Genomic DNA, 24,106 nt, shown 5'->3' with positions numbered 1-24,106 from the left:
GGTGCTGGACCTCAGTGTCCGGGCAGAACGATGGGGGTGGAGACGCTCCTCTAGGTATACTGGACCGAGGGCTTTGAAGGTCAGCACCAACACTATAGACTACATAACCCATCATCCCTGGCTCTTGGCCATGCTGGCTAGGGAGGATGGCAGGTGGAGCCCAACATCCTTTCAAGGGCACTGTGTTGGCCACCCCTGCCATAGCATCTGTTGTATGCCAGCCATTCATGGGCAGAGCCAAGTTTCCGGTGCCTGAAGTGTCTGCGCTGGGAAGTTCTCGAGAAAAACCGTGCCACTCCTTTGTTTGCTTGGAAGGCCGCCCCAAGAGGAGGGTCACAACTGAGACTTCAAAAAGACCTGAAGATCCTTTCATTGACGGCGCTTCCCCCTCCCTCTGATCACAGCCATGGACTGGAAAGGTGATAAATTAACGTTTTTATAGAAGTGATGGGGAGGTTGGGGGGGGGGGTGCAGGGAAACAACATGAAAGGAAGTGAACAGCTGCAATGAGCCTGAAAGGCAACAATGGAAAGTCCCCTGTCAATGGCTGCCTCTTTTCCATTAATGAGGATTCAGGACAGGTTCCTGGTAGCTTTATAATTCTTTGTATGGAAAGTCATAACACAGATAATTGCTACACATGTACCTTGCCGACGTCTCCTGTGATTTTAATTCTCTCCTCTCCCCCCCCCCGCCCCTTTTCCATCAGACCCGGAATTAACAGCAATTTGTTGGAGAACAGTTTAATGACAACGCGGTAATGTGCTACTCAAGATCTTGAGTTGACTGTGCAAGTCCTGGTAAATTTCTGCTGTGATCACCGTTCCTAAGCTCCGCATGACTTCTGAGTGTGCAAAATGCTTTAGAGCTCCTTGGTTTTATTGACTCAGGAGATGCGTCCTTGCGGCAAAATGCCCTTGACAGTCTTGAAGGTGCCATAAGACTTGTGTCTTCTCTACAATCAAACCCACGGTCAGAGGCAGAGATGCTTCTGAATACCAGTTGCTGGAAGCCACAGGAGGGGAGAGGGCTCGTGTTCGAATCCTGCTGGGGGTGGGGGCATGTTGCCACAGGCACCTGGTTGGCCACTGTGAGAACAGGATGTTGGGACTAGATGGGCCACTAGCCGGATGCAACAGGCATATGTCCTTATGACACTAGAAGGCATAGGAAGCCACTGCAGATGTGCTCAACCCTACTACAATATGTACGCAGTAAGTTGCAAAGCTTTAGCATTTAGCTTGAATTATAATGCGCTGTTTGTCCAATTATTGGACCATTAGGAGATCGGCACACCACCCCCGATCTCCTAATGGTGCAAGACTAAACGACAACTCTAAGCCCATAGAAAATGAGGCTGTTATTACTCCACAGGGGGGTGTTAGGAGAAGAAAAAAAACTGCTCCTTTTCCCTTATGGGGTACCCAAGAGCCCATATAGAGTCCTTTTGCAGGTTCTCTATCGGTAGGAGAAAATAACCGAGACCAACCAGAGAATATTGAGAAGCAAAGCAGCAAGTAAGCCTGATCTTTATTAAAGCTGTTGCAACAGGGTGCTCCCCCCCAAAAAAAAACACACAGGAGGGGGGAAGGGACCCAGAACAAAGGTGTGCCCTCCCTTAGACAGACTTTGAATTTGCCCACCCTCAAACTCCAGACCACCCCCAGAAACATCATACATACATCATAGAAGGGGTGTAGCCCAGGACCACTTCCCCCAATACAGTGGTACCTCGGGTTAAGAACTTAATTCGTTCTGAAGGTCCGTTCTTAAACTGAAACTGCTGTTCTCATCCTGAAGCAAAGTTCTTAACCCGAGGTACTATTTCTGGGTTAGCGGAGTCTGTAACCTGAAGTGTCTGTAACCTGAGGAACCACTGTACAGCATGCATACATCATAGGGGGCGGTCTAAAACAGAATCCTGAGTGTGTTGTTTATCTCCTGTCTGCCATTTACCTGATTGCATTCTCTGGGTTTTGGCCACTCTTTTGTTATTATAACTACTTGATTCCTGAATCCAGATCACGGGTTCACCCTATTCATACCTTAAATGTGCTCCTTAAGGCACAGAGACAACGGGGAGATTTCCCATTTCCTTCGACCTTGCAGAGAAATATTTGAGGTCATTTTGGGAGAGAGAAACTGGTTTCAGGACTTTTCCGTGGGTTTCAGATATGTGGTTTACATATTTAATAATAATAATAACAACAACAACAAATTTTATTTATACCCCGCTCTCCCCGGGCTCAGGGCGGCTAACACCAATAAAATCACAGTAAAAAATAAAAGGGGGGACAAATCAATTTAAAATACAGATTAAAATGTAATTTAAAATGCAGCCTCTTTTTAAAAGTAGCCGATAGATCAAGACCATAAGGGGAAGGAAACATAAGGGTCAGATTGAGTCCACACCAAAGGCTAGGCGGAACAGCTCTGTCTTGCAGTCCCTGCGGAAAGATGTCAAGTCCCGCAGGGCCCTAGTCTCTTGTGACAGCACGTTCCACCAAGTCAGGGCCAGCACTGAAAAGGCCCTGGCCCTAGTTGAGACCAAACTAACCACCTTGCGACCTGGGACCTCCAAAATGTTGTACTTTGTTGACCTTAAGGTCCTCTGCGGGGCATACCAGGAGAGGCGGTCCTGTAGGTACTGTAGGTAAAGCATAGGGCTTTAAAGGTCAAAACCAGCACCTTAAACTTGACCCTGTACTCCATCGGGAGCCAGTGCAGTTGGTAAAGCACTGGATGAATGTGATCCTGTGGCAAGGACCCTGTAAGGAGCCTCACTGTGGCATTATGAACATCTATTTTATATATAAGGTAAAGGTACCCCTGACAATCAGGTCCAGTCATGGACAACTCTGGGGTTGCAGTGCTCATCTCACTTTACTTGCCGAGGGAGCCAGCGTACAGCTTCCGGGTCATGTGGCCAGCATGACTAAGCCGCTTCTGGCAAACCAGAGCAGCACACGGAAATACCATTTACCTTCCCGCCGGAGCAGTACCTATTTATCTACTTGCACTTTGACGTGCTTTCGAACTGCTAGGTTGGCAGGACCTTATAAGACCTTAAAATTCTTACAACAGGGGTAAACAGGAGCAAAGAAGGAACTATGAGGTGTTTGGTCACAGTGTCCTATGCCAATCTGGTCCCCTCCAGAAGTTTTCAACTACAACTCCCATCAGCCCCAGGCAGGTTGGGCTTGCTGGGAATTATAGTTGCAAACATATGGAAGTAATCCAGCTAGCAAAGGCTGCTCTAAGCAATTATCAGCTCAAGTCATGTAAATTTAATGGAGATCATCTGCAATGCAGACTTGGCCTTAAGCAGCCAGTTTGACTCTGAACTCTGTGATGTTACAGCCTTTCAGAAGGGAATTCAACAGGAGTCTTGAAATCTACACTTGGGTTGACCCAGATCCCAGTTCTTGCAGCTCCCTCTGTTGGACTCTGCATGTAGCTGTTTCTCTGAAATGCATGGAAAAGTAACCCCCCTGCAAAGTAATGTGTGCATCATATAGATGTCTGTGTTGTTACAGTAGAGATGAAGAAAAGAATGGCATTCAAAGCCCCAAAAATTAGAAGAGGAAAAACAGGCTTCATATCCCACACAGAGAGATTGAAGCCAAAATACAGTAGCAGACACAGAGCCAACTAGGAAATGCTAGCCTGCGTCTAAAGAGGCAGAACTCCCATTTAATTGCAGTGAGATTTGTACAAAAGATTTTCATTGTGAGGCACATTTGCATATCCACACACTTAAAACTGCTTTAATAATTCCATTTCCACAGGGAACCCTGGGCATTGCAACTTTCTCGGGAGAGAGGTCTCTAAACGAAAACGATCAGCACCACGAAGCTTTGGGAGGGAAGCAATGGCTGTTTAAAACCAATGAAGGTTTGCATTGCAGCTATTCCGGCAGTTTCCCAATCCTTCAATCCCAGTCCTTCTGCTGCTGTTTGCACGCAGGTAAATTTACTCACGAGGAGGCACCGCGGCACACCGCTTGAGAAAGGTGTGTTTCTGTGTCTACTTTTATTCAAAAGTACAGATGAGGGTTGGGGAACCTTAAAGCCTCCAGATACCGATCTCATCAGACGCAGGCAGCATGACCAATGTCGAAAGATGGGATTTGTAGTCCATTGTCCTCAGAACAGCCACCTCATCCCCGGGATAGATGCGGTGCCATGCCAGTTCAACTTACAACACAGTTGTCCTTGTTCTTAAGAACATTCCCCCAAAGTACGCGTAGCGGCAATCAGTCCTGAAGGGTATAATTTGTCTGGTCTCTCACCCCTTGGCATTCCGGTTTACCGTGTGATGGGCAGAGCTCTGACAGTGACTCTTCCTTCCTGAATAAAAAAATTCCTTCCAGTAGCACCTTAAAGACCAACTAAGTTAGTTCTTGGTATGAGCCTTCGTGTGCATGCACACTTCTTCAGATACACTGAAACAGAAGTTGCCAGATCCTTCTATATAGTGAGAAGGTGGGGAGGGGTATTACTCAGAAGGGTGGTGGGAATGGGAGATTGGCAGATAGCTGAGATGAGCCTGTTGACAACTCTTAATGACTGTAATAGGTCTTACAGGAAAAGGCAAGGGGTGAGAAGGTGAGAAATGGCTTAGTCATGTATAATGAGATAAGAATCCAATGTCTTTGTTCAGACCAGGTCTCTCCATGGTTTTAAGTTTGGTAATGAGTTGCAATTCAGCAGCTTCTCTTTCCAGTCTATTTCTGAAATTCCTTTGTAGTAAAACAGCTACTTTGAGATCTTGTATAGTCCTTCTGAGTAATACCCCTCCCCACCTTCTCACTATATAGAAGGATCTGGCAACTTCTGTTTCAGTGTATCTGAAGAAGTGTGCATGCACACGAAAGCTCATACCAAGAACTAACTTAGTTGGTCTTTAAGGTGCTACTGGAAGGAATTTTTTTTATTTTGACTATGGCAGACCAACACGGCTACCTATCTGTAACTCTTCCTTCCTGAGTGGAGGACAGAGGTGTGCAAGTCTGGAAAGAATCCAGCCAAGGTGAAATGTGCATTCACTGCTACTCCTACTTTTGCTTCTGGTCCCGCCCATCACTGCCAAGTGGCCCCTGGGAGGCTGCTTAGCAGGGTTATGCGGCCCTGAAAAAGATCCTGCACTCCTGAGGCACAGTTATAATGAAGTATCAAAGAAACAAAAGCGGCTCATGACGGGCGTCCAGATTTCGCACGCGATTCAAATTCCGCTTAATTGAATTCCTGCTTTATTATTGGCAGAGCGGCACAGACCTTGCTCATTTAAAGAAGACGACGGATGGCCTGGTTTTGTCTCCTTTATTTTGGGCTGATGAGATTCAGCCCAAAGAAACAACAACAACCCAAGCCTGACGGTGGTTCTCTTTCAAAAACCACCAATGGACCAGGGGCCAAAGGATCGCTGTCTCGAAAGGTGCAGACCGTATGAAACACCTGCATAGATCGCATCCATGTAAATAAATGCTACATTTACAAAAGGAAAACAAATGAGGTCATTTGAACACAACTGGGAGCTGCCATTGAGTGTAACTGGAAGGGGACCCTTCCAAGTATAGCAACGTGAAAATACACAGGACATTGCAAGGAACAAACAGCTGCTTCTCACCCTCTCTGTCTATAGTACAACCTAGCCGCAAGTCCTGGTGCACGGACATGTTGAATTTGCCCACATCGTCGTCTGCTAGTGGTGGGGAATAGGAGAAGACATGGGACATCAGGGTTTCAGGACACAGTAACATGTACTAGATGTTGCTGAACTACAACTCCCGACACCTCTGGGGATGATGGGACTTGTAGTTAATCAACATCTCAGAGACCAAAGGCTCCTCACAGCTGCACCAGATGTTACTAAGAAGTGGGCGGCACTAAGACACACAGCTGTGCATTAACCATAACATTAACTTAGGCGTTTAACAGAACCACAGAGGTCTCTGAGAAATTCAAACTTTGCTTGTCTGCTAGTTCCTGGAACATTCAAAGAGTCGTCTTGGGATCAGACTTACAAGGTAGTATTCCACCAAGTTTTACTCAAAGAAGGCCTAATAAAATTAATGGGCCTAGCTTAGTCATGTTTAGTTATTTCAGTGGGTTCACTCTGAGCAAATGCCACCCATGCTGCAGAAGGGCACCGCCATATTAAGTTTTTCAGACGGAGCGCTGTCTGCAGAATTCTTCCCACTGCTGGTGTCAGAAACATGGGCCAAAACCATCCCTGAGCCTGACTTCCAAGACGCCCAGATTTTTGCTCCTTCCAACAACTGCAGACTTAAGGCACAAGAGGGTGAGTTAAGGACTAACATTCAGTTCTTTCAACATTCTCAGTTCACGTAAACACCGATAAAATATATAAACAGGCAATCTTGTAGAGAGAAAAGGTAGAGAACTCAGGATTTTACAGAAGGTGCTTTTTCCTTGACTTACACCAACACATTTCCCATCTGATCCTTGATCTGGGCTGGGGAAGAAGTGTCAAACGGCTCTCTCCCAGGAAGCCCAGGACACTATTTTATGCTGAAGGCTCAGAGCTTTCCTGCTCCTCTGCTTCTTAAAGGGACTCTCATAAGACACACTATGGATCCACATTCCTCTTTAAAATTCCTGAGGCTACTGCCTCACAGACCTTGGAAGAAAGTGAGAGCTAGCAGGAAATCTATATGGCCTCACTGCATTATCTATAAAACAATCTTGCGACTACATTTTCTCTTTTGCACGAACCTCTAGCAAGCTCTCCACTAGGGGCTATGTCCTCATTTCTTTGCTTATGTAACACAGCACACAACCTACAATGAACCAAAATCCCTACATCCTATTAAAATACAAATGCACACACACACAAAACAAACAATAAACAAAACTGGAATAAAAGGGGAAAATTGTTGCCTATCTCTAGTGACGTTACAGGTACTAGCCAATTCCACCAGAGCACTTCAACCTAGACCAGGGTTTCCCAAACTTGGGTCTCTAGCAGTTTCTGGACTACAGTTCCCATCATCCTTGACCACGGGTCCTGCTAGCTAGGGTTGATGGGAACTGTAGTCCAAAGACCCAAGTTTGGGAAACCCTGACCTAGACAAAAATACATTAACAGGACCAATGGGAGGAGCCAGAACCCACATGGAATCTGGCAGGTTTATGGGCAGAGTCTGGCAGAATCCAGAGTTTACTGACTTTTCAGAGCCTAGTCCTGGTTTTCTGAGAGGACATGGTTTTACCAGTCAAACCAGTTAAAATGCCGACTTGAGTGGCAAGCCTAAGTTCACATTTTCCTTAGAGATTAAAAAATAAATACTGGTGTGTGCAGGAAATATATCCTTGCCTCCCAACAACAGGAACTCTTCCCTGGAGAAAACTGTCAGGATTTAAGAACTGAGAAGAAAGAAAAACAACTAACCCATTATTGCTCACATACACGCTCTCACACAAAGCCATTATCTGGAAGTCTCGTAGTTAATGGCTGAGAAAACTCAAATTGTGTTGGGTCATTTTTGATAGGAGACCCGCCAACGAGGGTCTCTGGAACACAGAATCAAAATAGTACAGAAAAACTGCAGGTTTCACACACACTTCAGCTGTGACCTGGAGGACCAATGTTAAGGCTGCAGAAAACAATTTCTCTTTTTAACGGGCAGATCAGGCCTTGACTCTGCTCTTCTTGGGACTACATTAAGTAGCCACAACTCTGTTGCAGTGGGTGGTTGTTTGCAATTTGAACTACGTTTCCAGTAGAAAGAGAACCCGTTTGCAATAGCAACAGAAGCTTGTCAGTATCGCCATCATTCCGGACAGCTTCAAAAGGGGCAAATGCACATCGATGGAACTGAAAATATCGGTAAGCCACTGGATATCCATTTGTCAATTTCTTCATTCATTCTTCACCCATTTCTTCATTCATAAAAACTATCTCGATGCCCAGTTTAAATTCTGTGTTCTCCCATTCCAGACTTTGTGTCCTGTCTAAATCTTGGCCCCTACAGTTCAACAAAAGCAGAGTCTGTGTCCACTCTGTGGGCTTTCCCAAAGATGAGGAAAGTGCAAAGTCCAAAGGCGTTTACTGCTGCCACGAGATTGAAAACAGATACCCATGAACCAGTGATTTCGATCAGATGTCCAGCTAGGTACACACAAACAACACCTACATGCAGAAAGAAAGGGAACAGATTGGCAATTAAAAAAAAAAAATCCATACAATTAGCCTAAAGGTAGAGGGACCCCTGACCATTAGGTCCAGTCGTGGCCGACTCTGGGGTTGCGCCACTCATCTGGCTTTATTGGCCAAGGGAGCCGGCGTATAGCTTCCAGGTCATGTGGCCAGCATGACTAAGCCACTTCTGGCGAACCAGAGCAGCGCACGGAAACGGCGTTTACCTTCCCACCGGAGCAGTACCTATTAATCTACTTGCACTTTGACGTGCTTTCGAACTGCTAGGTTGGCAGGAGCTGGGACCGAGCAACGGGAGCTCACCCCATCGCAGGGATTCGAACCGCTGACCTTCTGATCGGCAAGTTCTAGGCTCTGTGGTTTAACCCACAGCGCCACCCGCGTGCCACAATTAGCCTATTGGGGTTTTTTTTTGCTCACTGGGTAAAAAACCAAACCAAAACCAAAACACCTATTGATTGGATTACACCAGCTTACCTGAAAGATCTCCTGAACCCACTCTACTGCTTTGACCTACAGAACAGTCACTTCTACAAACCTTGCCATTTTTTACGTGTAACGTTATTACGTAGATTTGTTTGAAAACCGCTGATGTGATTTATATTTACATTTTAATCTGTTTTTAATGTTGATTTTTATCGGCGTTTTTAAAATTAATATACCATTTCATGCAAACTGCTTAGAAGGTTTTTGTAAATCGAGTGGTATGTAAATCTCGATAAATAAAAATACAGTAATATAATGCACTGCAAACACATTGACTATCTTTACACTTAGGTTGGCGGTCCCTCCCATCCCACACAAAGGTTTTAAGAATTGTTCAGTCCTTGACTTATTTATTTTTTACAAGGGGAGCACAGGTAGACAGGGCCCTTAATAAATTCCACAAGCTCCAAATCCAGCTCCACTGATATTTTGGCTAGGTAATGACCAAAACCCCTTACTCCACTCCTCCAGTAGCTAAGGAGCTAACTAAGAAGTCTGGGGCTCCCTTTAATTCAATTACAGTTCTACCTTGGTTCTCAAATGCCTTGGTACTCAAACAACTTGGAACTCAAACACTGAAAACCCAGAAGTGTGTGTTCCGGTTTGTGAACTTTTTCCGGAAGCCAAACGTGCACCATTTTGAGTGCCACACTTCCGTTTTGAGTGTTACACTGAGGTCTGTCTGTTTTTGCTACTAATTTTGCATTTTTTGTAACTGCATGGAACCCAGTTCAGTTGCTGATTGATTGATTGTGTGTGTGACTGCAGTACATTGTTTATTGCTTTCATTTTATGGATCAATGGTCTCGTTAGACAGTAAAATTCATGTTAAATTGCTGTTTTAGGGGTTGTTTTTAAAAGTCTGAACGGATTAATCCATTTTGCATTACTTTCTACGGGAAACCGTGCCTTGGTTTTGGAATGCTTTGGTTTTGGAACGGACTTCCGGAACGGATTAAGTTTGAGAACCAAGGTATCACTGTACATAAATTATTTGCCAGGGCTCCCTGGCCATCAGAGGGCCAAACGCCCCAGGGTTCTTTGTGCGAAGGGATAGCTTAACAAACCAGTCCTTGGTGTGGATAGACTCAATGGAAGACTTAATGGAGCAAATTCCTGAACAATCACTTACCTAATAAGGCCCCACCGGTATTTGCCACACCTGTGGAGAAAAAGGAAACCGAGGGATGGCTTTGGAAAAAAAATGCACAATGCATTTAATCCAGGGTTGGAGAACCCTGCAACTTTCTAAATGTTGTGTAGACTCTCAAACTCCAACCATCCCCAGCCAGCATGGCCAATGATCAGGGATGATGGGAGTTGTAGTCCAATTACCAGGAAAGCACCAGGTTGGGAAAGGATGTGCTGTTCCTTTCTCTAACCCCTTTGTCTGGTTTGCCATTTCACTTAAAAACAAGGGATGTCCTTTTACTTGCAAGCGTATCAGTCTGTACTGCTGGGCGTGGGAAAACGTCACAAATCCCATTAATTTTTGAATGGTTTTTTTTACACAAAATCTGAATTGAGAAATATTATTAGGGGGAACCATGGAGGGAGGGGAAGTTGCAGATGGAGCGATTGACTGCTAAACTTGAAATGTTGCTGAATTGCTTATTTGTTATAATAATAATAATATTAAAAGCTTCCCTGAACAGGGCTGCCTTCAGATGTCTTCTCCAAGTCAGATAGTTGTTTATTTCTTTGACATCTGATGGGAGGGTGTTCCACAGGGAGGGTGCCACTACCGAGAAGGCCCTGTGCCTGGTTCCCTGTAACTTCGCTTCTCGCAGGGAGGGAACTGCCAGAAGGCCCTCGGAGCTGGACCTCAGTGTCCAGGCTGAACGATAGGGGTGGAGACGCTCCTTCAGGTATACTGGGCCGAGGCTGTTTAGGGCTTTAAAGGTCAGCTCCAACACTTTGAATTGTGCTCGGAAACGTACTGGGAGCCAATGTAGGTCTTTCAGGACCGCTGTAATGTGCCCACTCCCAGTCACCAGTCTAGCTGCTGCATTCTGGATCAGTTGTAGTTTCTGCAGCCCTGGGACACCCCAGTTCTCAGGAAGTCACTTAAGAAATGAAGACCTGAGGTTTATTAATGGATGGTCCTTTCTTATAAATTACTGGAATACTAACAGTAGGTAAGGCTGAACCTTTTAACTTTTCTTAACTGGGGGGGGGGGCACAGGTGTCCCCTCCCCCCAACTGTGGTTGAATCCTGTGCCCCACTGACCCATTTCCACTGGTTCATGCAGCTCATATGCTGACACTGAACTGGCTTTCCCTCTTGATCTCTCAGGCTACATCTCATAGAATCATAGAATCATAGAATCATAGAGTTGGAAGAGACCACAAGGGCCATCGAGTCCAACCCCCTGCCAAGCAGGAAACACCATCAGAGCACTCCTGACATATGGTTGTCAAGCCTCTGCTTAAAGACCTCCAAAGTAGGAGACTCCACCACACTCCTTGGCAGCAAATTCCACTGTCGAACAGCTCTTACTGTCAGGAAGTTCTTCCTAATGTTTAGGTGGAATCTTCTTTCTTGTAGTTTGGATCTATTGCTCCGTGTCCGCTTCTCCGGAGCAGCAGAAAACAACCTTTCTCCCTCCTCTATGTGACATCCTTTTATATATTTGAACATGGCTATCATATCACCCCTTAACCTCCTCTTCTCCAGGCTAAACATGCCCAGCTCCCTTAGCCGTTCCTCATAAGGCATCGTTTCCAGGCCTTTGACCATTTTGGTTGCCCTCCTCTGGACACGTTCCAGTTTGTCAGTGTCCTTCTTGAATTGTGGTGCCCAGAACTGGACACAGTACTCCAGGTGAGGTCTGACCAGAGCAGAATACAGTGGCACTATTACTTCCCTTGATCTAGATGCTATACTCCTATTGATGCAGCCCAGAATTGCATTGGCTTTTTTAGCTGCCGCGTCACACTGTTGGCTCATGTCAAGTTTGTGGTCAACCAAGACTCCTAGATCCTTTTCACATGTACTGCTCTCAAGCCAGGTGTCACCCATCTTGTATTTGTGCCTCTCATTTTTTTTGCCCAAGTGCAATACTTTACATTTCTCCCTGTTAAAATTCATCTTGTTTATTTTTGCCCAGTTCTCTAATCTGTCAAGGTCGTTTTGAAGTGTGATCCTGTCCTCTGGGGTGTTAGCCACCCCTCCCAGTTTGGTGTCATCTGCAAATTTGATCAGGATGCCCTTGAGTCCATCATCCAAGTCGTTGATAAAGATGTTGAATAAGACCGGGCCCAAGACAGAACCCTGTGGCACCCCACTAGTCACTCTTCTCCAGGATGAAGAGGAGAAGTCACTTTTCACACAGCTCTTCTGTTATGTACTGGGTTGAATAGGATCCAAAATGCAGCATTCTGATTGGTCCTAAAACAATAGGATTCAGAATGCAGCAGTCTGATTGGTCCTAGAACAATAGGATTCAGAATGCAGCAGTCTGATTGGTCCTAGAACAATAGGATTCAGAATGCAGCAGTCTGATGGGTCCTAGAACAATAGGATTCAGAAGGCAGCAGTCTGATTGGTCCTAGAACAATAGGATTCAGAATGCAGCAGTCTGATGGGTCCACAGGAGCCACCCAATCCAGCTCCAGGTGGAAGTGAATCCGCAACCTGATTGGCCTACAGGAGAATCCCAGAATTAGCCAATCACGTGGGGCCCATTGTGTAAATAATGTATATAAAGCAGGCCTTCTGGGGGAACTTCCATTCCTCCTCACCACTGTGAGCTGAATAAAGACTCCAAGTATATTTCATCTTCTCTAACAAAGCTTTCCCTAACTTACTTTGGCTCCCCTCTGCTAGAACCTCCACGGCAGCTCCATGATCCACAAAGCTGGTGATGCTTACAATTTGGCATCTAAATGCATGAGTGCAAAAAAATAGGGCTGCCATATGTCCTCTTTTTCCAGGACGTCCTCTCTTTCGGACCAGGTTGCCATATGTCCTCTTTTCCCCGGACATGTCCTCTTTCTCAGGATTAAAATTTCTGTTGGGGCGGTTTTTAAAAATTTGGCCAAACGTCTGGGTTGTTTTTTGTTTTGTTTCGTTTATGGCAACCCAAGAAAATCTTAAAATAAAAACAATTTTAAAAGCCCCGCGTGTCACGCCCCTTGCCGTTTTTCATGAATGGAACAGGAGCACTCTGCAGCTGACCAATTTTCTGTCTGGTGCAGAAATGTGAAGACACCAAAATTCCTATTCATCCCTATCTAATACAGGAATGCTAGTAAATACCACAGAAACTGGTTCACTTTTCCCGGCCTCTGATATTGAAATGTGATATTTTGTTTTCCTTGTCGAATATAAAATTTATAATATATAATTTATCCTCACCAAACAGCAAGCCAGCACACGAAGGAGCCAGGTCTTGTATATTGACTGAGATGCCACTGTTCAGGGGAAGGAAAGAAGAGGAAAGAATATGAACTGAGACCAAGGCTGGGTGAAGGAAGCTGTGAATGAGACGTCTGCAATATTTGAGAAGAAGCTACCACATTTATAGCACTTTTGGTTGCAAACCTTCACTTCCTGTTTCAGAGAGTGGCATGACTGAGAAAGCAAGCGACTATTTATTACAGCGGTGGGGAACCTTTTTGGGATGGACAGGCCAGATCTTTATTTTACCCATCCCTGCAGGCCAGCACCGGCAGGGGGGCAAAACTACTTACTGTATTTTTCACTCCATAAGATGCACTTTTTTCTTCCTAAAAAGTAAGGGGAAATGTCTGTGCCTCTTATGGAGGAAATACGTGGTCCCTGGAGCTGAATTGCCCAGGGGCAAAAAGCAGATCATGCTTTTTCTTTTTGAAAGAGGGAAGTGGGTGTTGAAACAAAGCCGCTGATTGGCAAGTGATCGAGAGGGAGATAAGGCTGCTGGTAAAGGAGACTGCCTGGGAGGGGGGAGGTAAAGACAGCAAACTTGCAAGGAGAGGAGACAGGAATACTAAAGCAATGAGGAGAGAAATTAGAAGAAAAGGAGGAGCAAAAAACTGCTCTAGCTAAGGAAAAGACACTAAGGCAAACAAGAGGGAAGGGGGTGTTGAAAGGAAACAGCTGATCGGCAAGCGATTGGGAGGGAGATAAGGGAGGCTAGTGATAAAGGAGGCTGCCTGGGAGGGGGGAGGTAAAAGCCCATGGATCCTCAGGATTTTTGCACTGGGTCTCCCACATTCACCACCAGATCACATAGCATGTCCATGGCTGCAGCCTGCACCAAAAAACCACATGCATCCACTGTTTCGTGGGGCCGCAATGGCGCAAAAACGTGGTTACAAAGCACGGATCCACATGAATTCTCAGGATTTTTGCATTGGGCTACCCCAAACTCACTGTCAAATCACATGTCTGTGGCCACAGCATGAACCACAAAAATCATACATCTACTGTTTCGTTCAGAATATGTTTTTTTTCTTGTTTTCCTCCTCTAAAAACTAGGTGCGTCTTATGGAGCGAAAAATACAGCACTTTCTTTCGCATCATAATGGTGCCAGGTGATTGACAAGCAGACTGAACAACCCACTTGTCAAAGTTGGCCCATGTGGGGTGGGGAGATGTTGGAATATTCTGGAAGAAACTTGAAAAATGGTCTTGAAGAAGTTGCTAGGCAACGGAAAATTTCCCCATCAACAGGTGTCCTTATTAGGACATGTGATCAACTAAGTTTGGGTCAGTGTAAGTGAGCAGGTGAATGAGTCAGCATTAGGTCTCTGGCTGGATGGCTAAAAGAGAGAAAAGATTATGTTTCTTTCTTTATTTTTCTTTATTCATGACAAGTGTAAAGCTTTTGTAAATAATAAAGACTCTGAGAAACAGAATCTAATATTGTTTATTCCGGTTACGGGAATTTTACTAAGAGCATGGGTAGGCAAACTAAGGCCAGGGGGCTGGATCCAGCTCAATCTCCTTCTAAATCCAGCCCGCGGACGGTCCAGGAATCAGCGTGTTTTTACATCAGTAGAATGTGTGCTTTTATTTAAAATGCATCTCTGGGTTATTTGCGGGGCATAGGAATTTGTTCCTTTTTTATTTTATTTTTTCAAAATATAGTGCGGCCCCCCACAAGGTCTGAGGGACAGTGGACCGGCCCCCTGCTGAAAAAGTTTGCTGACCCCTGATTAAGAGAGAGCTGGAATGCTGCTGCTGCTGCTGCTGCAAAAAAGTAAAAGATGCAGGAAACATTTTCTGGAAAAGGAACCCTGAAGAAAGAAATGAAAACCCAGGAGTAGACGCTCACGTACCAGCAGGAGATACTGTCCAAGCAGGACTGAACTCCCCACACAGTTCAATCCTGCTTTCTGCAAGCTTTGGGCAGGCGAGACCGTTCCCAGCAAGGATTGACTAGGGCAGTTGAAGCAAGCATGACCGAACTCTCCTGCTCTGGAGGGTAGGACTCGAACCCATGGCTTCAAGTGGCAGGAAAGGAAATTCCGACTAAACGTCAGGAATAACTTTCTGGCAGTAAGAGCTGGACTTCCATGAGAGGTTGTGGACTCTCCTTCCTTGGGAAGTTTTTAAGCAGAGGTTGGATGGCCGTCTGCCATGGATGTTTGGCAGAGATTCCTGCATTTCAGGGGGTTGGACTAGATGACCCTTGGGGTCCCAACTCTACGATTCTATGATCAGCTGATGCCTGGGGAGCTCAGTCCTGCCTTCTGCAGCATTGCCTCTACCTGCCCCATACCTGACGTCGCAGGTGAGGACTTGGGGACAACAGCCTCGCAGAACTAATTGGGGAGGCCTGGTGGGCTGAAATTGGCTCGCAAAACGAAGGTTCCCCACTCCGACTCATCACATCTTTCTTCCAAGAAATGAGCGCAGCAGAACCTCACAACTGCCTTGCGAGGCAGACCAGGCTGAGGTCCAGCCAGCACGTTCCATGGCTGGCCGGGGATCTGAACTCAGGTCTCTGCAACCCAATCCCACCACAATGGCTAGCATCTGGGGTCCCCAAGAGCGGTTCTGGACTGAGAAGGTGTTCCTCTATTACCTGTGGTTGAAGGCCTGTAGTCCCACGCAGGCCGACGCAAACACAACTGCACGGCAGAAACTGTTGGTGTGACCTATGCACAGGGCAAACATGCTGGAAACCCCTGAGCCGACGACCTTAAAGGAGAAGAAAGTCAAAATACCAAATTTAGCTGGCACGGAATTTAGCACATGGGGTGACAGCAGCTTCAGCTATCGTTACCTGACCACTGTTTCCCAGCCACCATTGGGACCAACAAGCCACTATCTGTATCAAATTCTGAACAATGGGGGAAGCCAGCTAGCTACTCCTGCGAAGGTTAATCAGAACAATGTGCCACGGGGTTCAATGGGACATAGCAAGTTTGTCAACCTAGGCCAATATTGCCTACTCGGACTGGCAGCAGCTCTTCCCCACATTTAACTTAAAGGTAAAGTTAAAGGTACCCCTAAGGACGCGGGTGGCACTGTGGGTTAAACCACAGAGCCTAGGACTTGCCGATCAGAAGGTTAGCGGTTCGAATCCCGCGAAGTGGAAGCTGTACGCCGGCTCCCTCAGCCAATAAAGCGAGATGAGTGCCGCAACCCCAGAGTCGGTCACGACTGGACCTAATGGTCAGGGGTCCCCTTTACCTTTTTAAGGTACCCCTGATCGTTAGGTCCAGTCGTGGATGACTCTGGGGTTGCACGCCCATCTGGCTCTATAGGCTGAGGGAGCCAGCGTTTGTCCACAGATAGCTTCTGGGTCATGTGGCCAGCATGACTAAGCTGCTTCTGGCAAACCAGAGCAGCGCACGGAAACGCCGTTTACCCTCCCGCCAGAGCGGTACCTATCTATCTACTTGTACTTTGACGTGCTTTCAAACTGCTAGGTGAGCAGGAGGAGGGACTGAACAACGGGAGCTCACGGGAATTCGAACCGCCGACCTTCTGATCGGCAAGCCCTAGGCTTTGTGGTTTAACCCACAGCACCACCCGCGTCCCCCACGTTTAACTTACTACCCAGTAAAGGCCCAATTGCATATGAAGCTCACTGTATTGCTTCCAACCATGCTGTGTGTTTTGTAATTTAATTACAACGGGAATTGTGATTTTAACTACGAAAGCAGTATATGGGGCAGGGATGTATAATCTCCCCCCAACCCATTGCAGCAAAATCCCCCTTCCCATCCTGCAGTTATGGGTTGGTGGGAGCAACTATCACGAGTGCCAAAATCAACTCCCCTCTGCATGCCTGTAATTACTTCTTTAAAAATCACAATTGGAAGGGGCGTCCTTAGACCTCATGTGTCCTGAGAAAGGCAAGCAAGAAGGTCAGAGCACCATAAGTTATTCTCTCCTACCTCCTTGCTTTTAACAGCACAAGAAATACCCTCTAAGGAAGGCCAGACAAAGACATAAATGATTAGCCCCAGGTAATACAGTAAGTTACATGGCTGGGCAGGGATTTCTACCCAATGAAGTCACTGAGCAAGCCTATCTTCCACTTGGCCATCGGAACCTTATCTCTTCCTTCTCTGCACATCCACACCAAGGGATAGCTCAGTTGGTAGAGCACAAGACTCTTAATCTGAGGGTTGTGGGTTCAAGCCCCATACTGGGCAAACGATTCCTGCTTTGTAGGGGGTTGGACTAGATGGCCGCTGGGGTTCCCCTTCCAACTCTACAATTTCTACACCCAAAAAAATCTGCTCTGGGGGGTTCCGCCAAGCATTTGCGGAGGGTGCGAGGAGCACTCGGCAGAGGCAGGAAAGGAAGGGGAAGTTTCATTCCACAAGCAGAAGTTGTGAGGCTACCTTTGAAGGTGACCCAGAAACTACAACTAATTCAGAATGCAGCAGCTGGACTGGTGACTGGGAGCAGCCGCCGAGACCACATAACACCGGATTTGAAAGACCTAGATTGGCTCCCAGTACGTTTCAGAGCACAATTCAAAGTGTTGGTGCTGAGCTTTAAAGCCCTAAATGGCCTCGGTCCAGTATTTCTGACGGAGCGTCTCCATCCCCATTTTTCCGCCTGGACACTGAGATCCAGTGCTTAGGTCCTTCTGGCGGTTCCCTCACTGCCAAGTTACAGGGAACCAGGCAGAGGGCCTTCTCGGTGGTGGCACCTGCCCTGTGGAACGTCCTCCCATCAGATGTCAAAGAAATAAACAACTATCTGACTTGGAGAAGACATCTGAAGGCAGCCTTGTTTAGGGAAGCTTTTAATGTTTGATGCATTACTGTATTTTAATATTTTGTTGAAAGCCGCCCAGAGTGGCTGGGGAAGCCCAGCCAGATGGGCGGGGTATTAATAAATTATTATTATTATTATTATTATTATTATTATTATTATTATTATTATTATTATTATTATTATTAACAGTTTTGTGGGCTTCAATCCTGTGTCTCCCTGGTCCTCACTTGGCATCCTAAGCCAGAGTCAACTAACTAGTTCCTGCTAGCAGAAGCCCACACAATGACTTCCACCAGGACAAGGGCCTTCTGTTTCCTCCTGTGCCCCCTCAATTGGCTCTTGGGGAGGCAGGGGTCAGGAGAGAACCCCCCAGAAGAGCCAGCCTACAGGGGGAGGAGAGAGGAGATCATCTCGCCCGGCAAGCAGGAACATTTGTACTAGTGCAGTGCTGAATTCCTCCCTCCGTCTTCTGTACCACCTTGACTGTAACGCAAAGAACAGACCTTGCAGATCTCCTTGCACAAGGAAACGTGTTCCTGTCATGCCAACCTGTTTGCACATTCATGGTCTTTTTCTCTCACCTGCATGAACTTACGGACAGTGATTGCTTTATATCCTGGAAGGGGAAAGAAAGAGTGTCAGAAAGTCTGGAGCAGTTTAAAGAGCCGAGCGCAGCAGCTGTCCTTAAATATCCAAAGGGCTGTTACACAGAGGTTTCTGCAGTACAAGGGCCACATTGCACAGTTCAGCCTGGACGCTGAGGTCCAGGCAAAGGGCCTTCTCAGTAGTGGTGCCCACCCTGTGGAATGCCCTCCCATCAGATGTCAAGGAAATAAACAACTACCGGACTTTTAGAAGACATCTGAAGGCAGCCCTGTTTAGGGAAACTTTTAATGTTTGAAGTTTTATTCTGTTTTTAGTGTTCTGTTGGCAGACACCCAGAGTGGGCAGGGTATAAACAATAAAATACTACTTCTTCTTCTTCTTATCAACTTTTTGGGGGGCAGGACCGGAGGCAAAAGTGGGTGGAGATTGGATTAGAAGTTTCAAGGCGTGCCTTCGCTTATTATAAAACTAAAACACCCTAAAAGAGCAATACAGTGGACGCTCGAGTTGCGAACATGATCCGTGAGGGATGCACATTCGCAACCCGCAGCTGCGCACGTGCGGGTTGCAATTTGGAGCTTCTGCGCATGTGCAAAGCGCGATTTAGCGCTTCTGCGCAACCACCGAAACCTGGAAGTAACCTGTTCCGGTACTTCCAGGTTTCGGCATCCCGTAACCTGAAAAAGCACAACCTGAAGCGCCTGTAACCTGAGGTATGACTGTACAATTGTGGCAGACGATGAAAAATTGATGATAGGTTTCTACCTGCCTCTCCTACGAGACCCCATCTCTGGCGATGGGTTATACTCTTCCTGGCAAGAGTCCTGTGCTTTTTAAGAGGCACGCAAGCCCACAACAAGCAGAAGTTCTGCAGGTGACGCTTTGGAATAAAAGCTACACCTGTTGGATTTCCATCCATGCCCCTGCCCAACCACCAGCATGGAGAGATGAAAGAGGGAAAACATCCCAAGGGATTGTTACCTTGCTTGATAAACTGGTCGGAAAGGAATCCGCTGAACAAGCTTGTCGGGATCGCCACCAGCCAAGGCACAACATTAAATACCCATCCCTGAAAGGAGAGAAAAGGAAAACATGAACACACACACAAAGTGCCAGTCCACTGACAGAGGCCTTGAGAGTGCAAGAGAATATGGATCAAGATCTGGCCCTGAATCAGGCATCTTCGAATGTTTACAAGAACATGGCCTGATCCTGCCTGGCCCCTGTGTCAGAAGCCTCTTGGGGTCGTGTGGTGCTGGCATAACAAGCAAACAGCCTCAGACCAAGTCAATTTCTTTGGCTATTTGGTTCAGCGCTGTCTCATGGCCTTAGGTTCCCATATGATGGTGGACTACAACTCCCATCATTCCCTAGCCAGCTTAGCCATTGCTCAGGGGTGGTGGGAGTTGAAGTCCAACAATATCAGGGGACCCTCGGTTGAAGAATGTCCCATCTTTTAAAAATTTAATAAATTCTATACCGCTTAATATATTTTTAAAAATATGTTTGTACAGAAAAGCAGAAGCAACAACAAATAGCATAAACGAAAGTATTATAGGAATATGCAGTTACATATAAATATGTTGTATTACTACGAAGTGAGCAATATATAAAAATCAGGGTCAGTTCACTTTCCTTTCTGACACACCCTCCCTCTCAGCCTCTGGGTTCTCAGCCAGGGTCCAAACAAACTCTCAGCTCCACCGCCAAAGAGTTCCTGGATCTTTACCTCAGTTCAGCAAAATGTCTTCAGCTAACCCTGTTTTTAAAAATCATTGCTGATTGAACACCTGTTTATCAGAAGAATTCATTTGCTGTGTGCACATTTGAACAGAAGGTGGTGCAGTTTTACCACACTGAGTCTTCCGACAGAGGATTAAAATTCACAGCCCCTGTATTAATACAATAGGGTTGCTATATTTCAAAAAGTGAAAATGAGGACAAAAAGAAAAATCGCCAAAATCTTGACATATGTCCCGGTTTTCATGGACGTTTAAGCAATGCTGTTTCTGACTGCCATATTCCGGCTGTGTCCGGGTAATTCCGGACACATGGCAGCCCTAATTATACAATTATTAAGTAACAGCAGAGTGCAGACAACAGGACATTTGCAACAAATGCTTACCAGAGTGTTTTGTGAGCATGAGCCTAGTGTGATGTACACTTGTCCAATTCTGGGTGCTTCTTTGAAAGCACCATGTGTGCACTAGCGCAACTGTAAAAACTAGGGCAACCAAAATGGTCAAAGGCCTGGAAACGATGCCTTATGAGGAACGGTGAAGGGAGCTGGGCATGTTTAGCCTGGAGAAGAGGAGGTTAAGGGGTGATATGATAGCCATGTTCAAATATATAAAAGGATGTCACATAGAGGAGGGAGAAAGGTTGTTTTCTGCTGCTCCAGAGAAGCGGACATGGAGCAATGGATCCAAACTACAAGAAAGAAGATTCCACCTAAACATTAGGAAGAACTTTCTGACAGTAAGAGCTGTTCGACAGTGGAATTTGCTGCCAAGGAGTGTGGTGGAGTCTCCTACTTTGGAGGTCTTTAAGCAGAGGCTTGACAACCATATGTCAGGAGTGCTCTGATGGTGTTTCCTGCTTGGCAGGGGGTTGGACTCGATGGCCCTTGTGGTCTCTTCCAACTCTATGATTCTATGATTCTATGTGGTTTGCATTTATTTTAAAAGATGCAAACCTCCTCTTCTTGCAGCGCAGCTTTAGAGACCACCTGAACCCTTAAATCCCAGCTTGATCACAGAGAGATCATCTGCCAGAGCATCACTGGTTGTACCCCCGAGTTGGTAAGGCTCATACAACAGAGCTTTCCGTGTCCAACCCTCTGGAATGCTCTTCCATGAGATTCAGCAGGGAATGTCTCTACACGAACCTTGAGGCAGTCGCTGAAAACTTTTCTATGCCACCAAAGTATACGCAGACAATTCTGGATAAACACATCCTGTAATATTTGATCTGTTTTACTTTTTTGGCATCATTTTTTAATCAAAGCTTTTTAAAAAATGAAACAACAAGATAGCAAACCTAATCTATATAAAAACAAAAGCATAAAAAGAGAGCAAGAAAGGGGGGGAAGCAGTTTCTACTGTTATAAATGGCTCTGATTTTTTTTCCATGAAACTGTGGGTATACAGGTGTTTTTTAAATATAAATGGATAAATAAGTAAGACGCATAAGCAAAAAGAACACCACCTTAGAGATGTTGCAGAAAATAGGAATTATTATTAATTTAGAGTATCGGTTGCTTCCCATGTAAAGTGTCTCGAAGCGACTTACTGTTAGCGTAGGGGAAACTCTTTCAATTGCTACTAAGGACAAATCTCTTGGCCCCAAAGGTCATGCGTGTCCCTCGAAATTTGCTTTTATGTTTGGACCACCTGTTCCACTACCTGGGGCCCAGGGTCTTGGCAGCGACTGGGACAAGCGAGGGCAAAGATCTACCTCTGCGAGTCCCACCCCTGCCCAGCACACTCTGGATGGTATCATGTGACATGTCACATGGCCAGGCCCCCTCAGTGTGGGAGGGGGGGCAAGTCGCCACCCCTGCCAATCATCAACATTTCTCTGATGTAATTACTAAATGAAAAATCAAGGCCTTGAGACAAAGTGTGATGGCCTGGGATTCGGACTCGGATGCTGAACTTGAGGGATCCCAGCCTGCTGCACAGGAGTCCCCGCCTCCAGAACCAGCTGAGCCGGGGCTGGGGCATGAGCCTGAAGGGTCCTCACCTGTGCTGGGTCCTCAGGTGCAGGCACCAGCTGAGTCTGCTCTGGCTCCCGAGGTGATGGAGGATCTATTGCCTGCAGGTGCTCCACTCTCAGCCCCGTCAGGGGAAGCTGGGGTTGCCTCTGGGTCCGGTAACCCTCCAGCCTCTCCTGAGCTGCAGAGGCTCAGGGCAGAGAGGCGGAGGGAACTAAGTTCCTGCAGGAGGAGTGCTCACCTCCAGGCCAGGAGAGGCAAGTCACCTGTGGACCGGGGCCGCCCTATGCCTCGGGGCAGATAAAAGCCAGCCAGCCCCAGTCCCAAGTTGCGGGAGCAACATTGTTGGTTGCTGTCCTGCTTTCCCGCCTGAGCTCCTGACCCACCCTGGCTCCCTGCTTGCAAGTCTGTTCCTGACTTCACCCGACTCCCTGCCCTGCACCCAGCTTCAGCTACTACAGACTGCCTGCCCGTTGCACCTTTGACCACGGACCGGACTTGGACCCCGCCTCTCGGGTAACCCACGGGGCCAGCACAGAAAGGTTGCCTTAATGCAACAGTGATGGGGAACCTATGCTCTTCCAGATGTTTCTGGACTACAACTCCCATCATCCCCGACCTCTGGGCATCAGCTGGGGCTGGTGGGAGTTGCGTTCAACCATATCTGGAGGGCCACAGGTTCTTCCAATCCTGCTTTTAAAGGGGCAGGCAGGAGTTGCCACTTGGGAATCCTACTGACAGCTGGAAGCTCTGTTTATGCTTCTGGGAGCCATTCACAACCCCTCGACTGCCCTTCTCTTTCCTTCTTATCCACAATGCCAGCTTACTTTGGAATCAGGAAAAGTCTCCTTGAAGAAAGTCGGAAGCCAGGAGAGGAGGGTGAAAAAGGAGCCAGCCGCACACAGCTGAGCTGTGATCACTGCCCTGGGGGGGAGATATACAGGAGAAGCCACAGTGAGATGTGGTGGATCATTAGGGTATGCACAAAACTAATAATAACAATAACAATAGTTTTTTATTTATACCCCGCCCTCCCCGGCCAGAGCCGGGCTCAGGGCAGCTAACACCAGTAAAATTACAATAAAAACATAATAGGGGAGGGGAAAAACAACAATTTAAAATACAGGTTAAAAATACAATTTAAAATGCAGCCTCGTTTTAATAATAGCCCATAGATCAAAACCGTAAGGGGAGGGAAACATAAGGGTCAGACTGAGTCCAAACCAAAGGCCAGGCGGAACAGCTCTGTCTTGCAGGCCCTGCGGAAAAATGTCAAGTCCCGCAGGGCCTTAGTCTCTTGTGACAGAACGTTCCACCAAGTCGGGGCCAGTATTGAAAAGGCCCTGGCCCTAGTTGAGACCAATCTAACCACCTTGCGACCTCCAAAGTGTTGTCATTTGTGGACCTTAAGGTCCTCTGCGGGGCATACCGGGAGAGGTGGTCCCATAGGTACATGGGTCCTAGGCCGCATAGGGTTTTAAAGGTCAAAACCAGCACCTTAAACCTGACCCTGTACTCCACCGGGAGCCAGTGCAGTTGATAAAGAACTGGATGAATGTGATCCCGCAGCAAGGACCCTGTAAGGAGCCTCGCTGCGGCATTCTGCACCAGCTGGAGTTTCTGGATCAGCTTCAAGGGCACACACATACACGTTGTCAAGGAAACTGAGCAAGTACTATAACTGGCAGCTCAGGCACAGAGCATGTGCAGAACAGGGATGGGGAAACTTTGGCCCTCTGGCTGTTGCTGGACAACTACTCCCATCACCCCTGACCACTGGCCACATGGGGCTGAGGCTCCTGGGAGATGGAGTCCAACAATACCTGGAAGGTCCAAGGCTCTCCAGCCCTGATTTAGAAGGTCTCAGGTTTGGTCCCTAGTATCTCCACTTGAAGAAGACTCAGGTACAGAGGAAGAACCTCTCCCTGAGACCCTGGAGATTTACTGCC

General features: G+C 46.8%; 1 protein-coding gene across 1 annotated transcript in view; it reads right to left on the bottom strand.

Moving 5' to 3' along the window:
• Positions 1 to 5,304: 5,304 nt before the first annotated feature.
• Positions 5,305 to 24,106, bottom strand: part of SLC17A9 (solute carrier family 17 member 9) — a 39,463-nt gene continuing 20,661 nt past the window's right edge. The window contains exons 7-13 of the mRNA XM_082226244.1: positions 22,985 to 23,081; positions 19,424 to 19,511; positions 18,418 to 18,452; positions 15,681 to 15,796; positions 13,028 to 13,083; positions 9,800 to 9,829; positions 5,305 to 8,154 (exon numbers count right to left, since the gene is read on the bottom strand). Coding sequence (XP_082082370.1) covers positions 7,991 to 8,154; positions 9,800 to 9,829; positions 13,028 to 13,083; positions 15,681 to 15,796; positions 18,418 to 18,452; positions 19,424 to 19,511; positions 22,985 to 23,081 — 586 coding nt within the window. The 3' untranslated portion in view covers positions 5,305 to 7,990. The remainder of the gene's footprint in view (positions 8,155 to 9,799; positions 9,830 to 13,027; positions 13,084 to 15,680; positions 15,797 to 18,417; positions 18,453 to 19,423; positions 19,512 to 22,984; positions 23,082 to 24,106) is intronic.

This window comes from Podarcis vaucheri, assembly GCF_965113315.1.
Source record: "Podarcis vaucheri genome assembly, chromosome: 6".
NCBI classification, from domain to species: domain Eukaryota; kingdom Metazoa; phylum Chordata; class Lepidosauria; order Squamata; family Lacertidae; genus Podarcis; species Podarcis vaucheri.
This window is presented reverse-complemented; position numbering and strand designations above follow the sequence as displayed.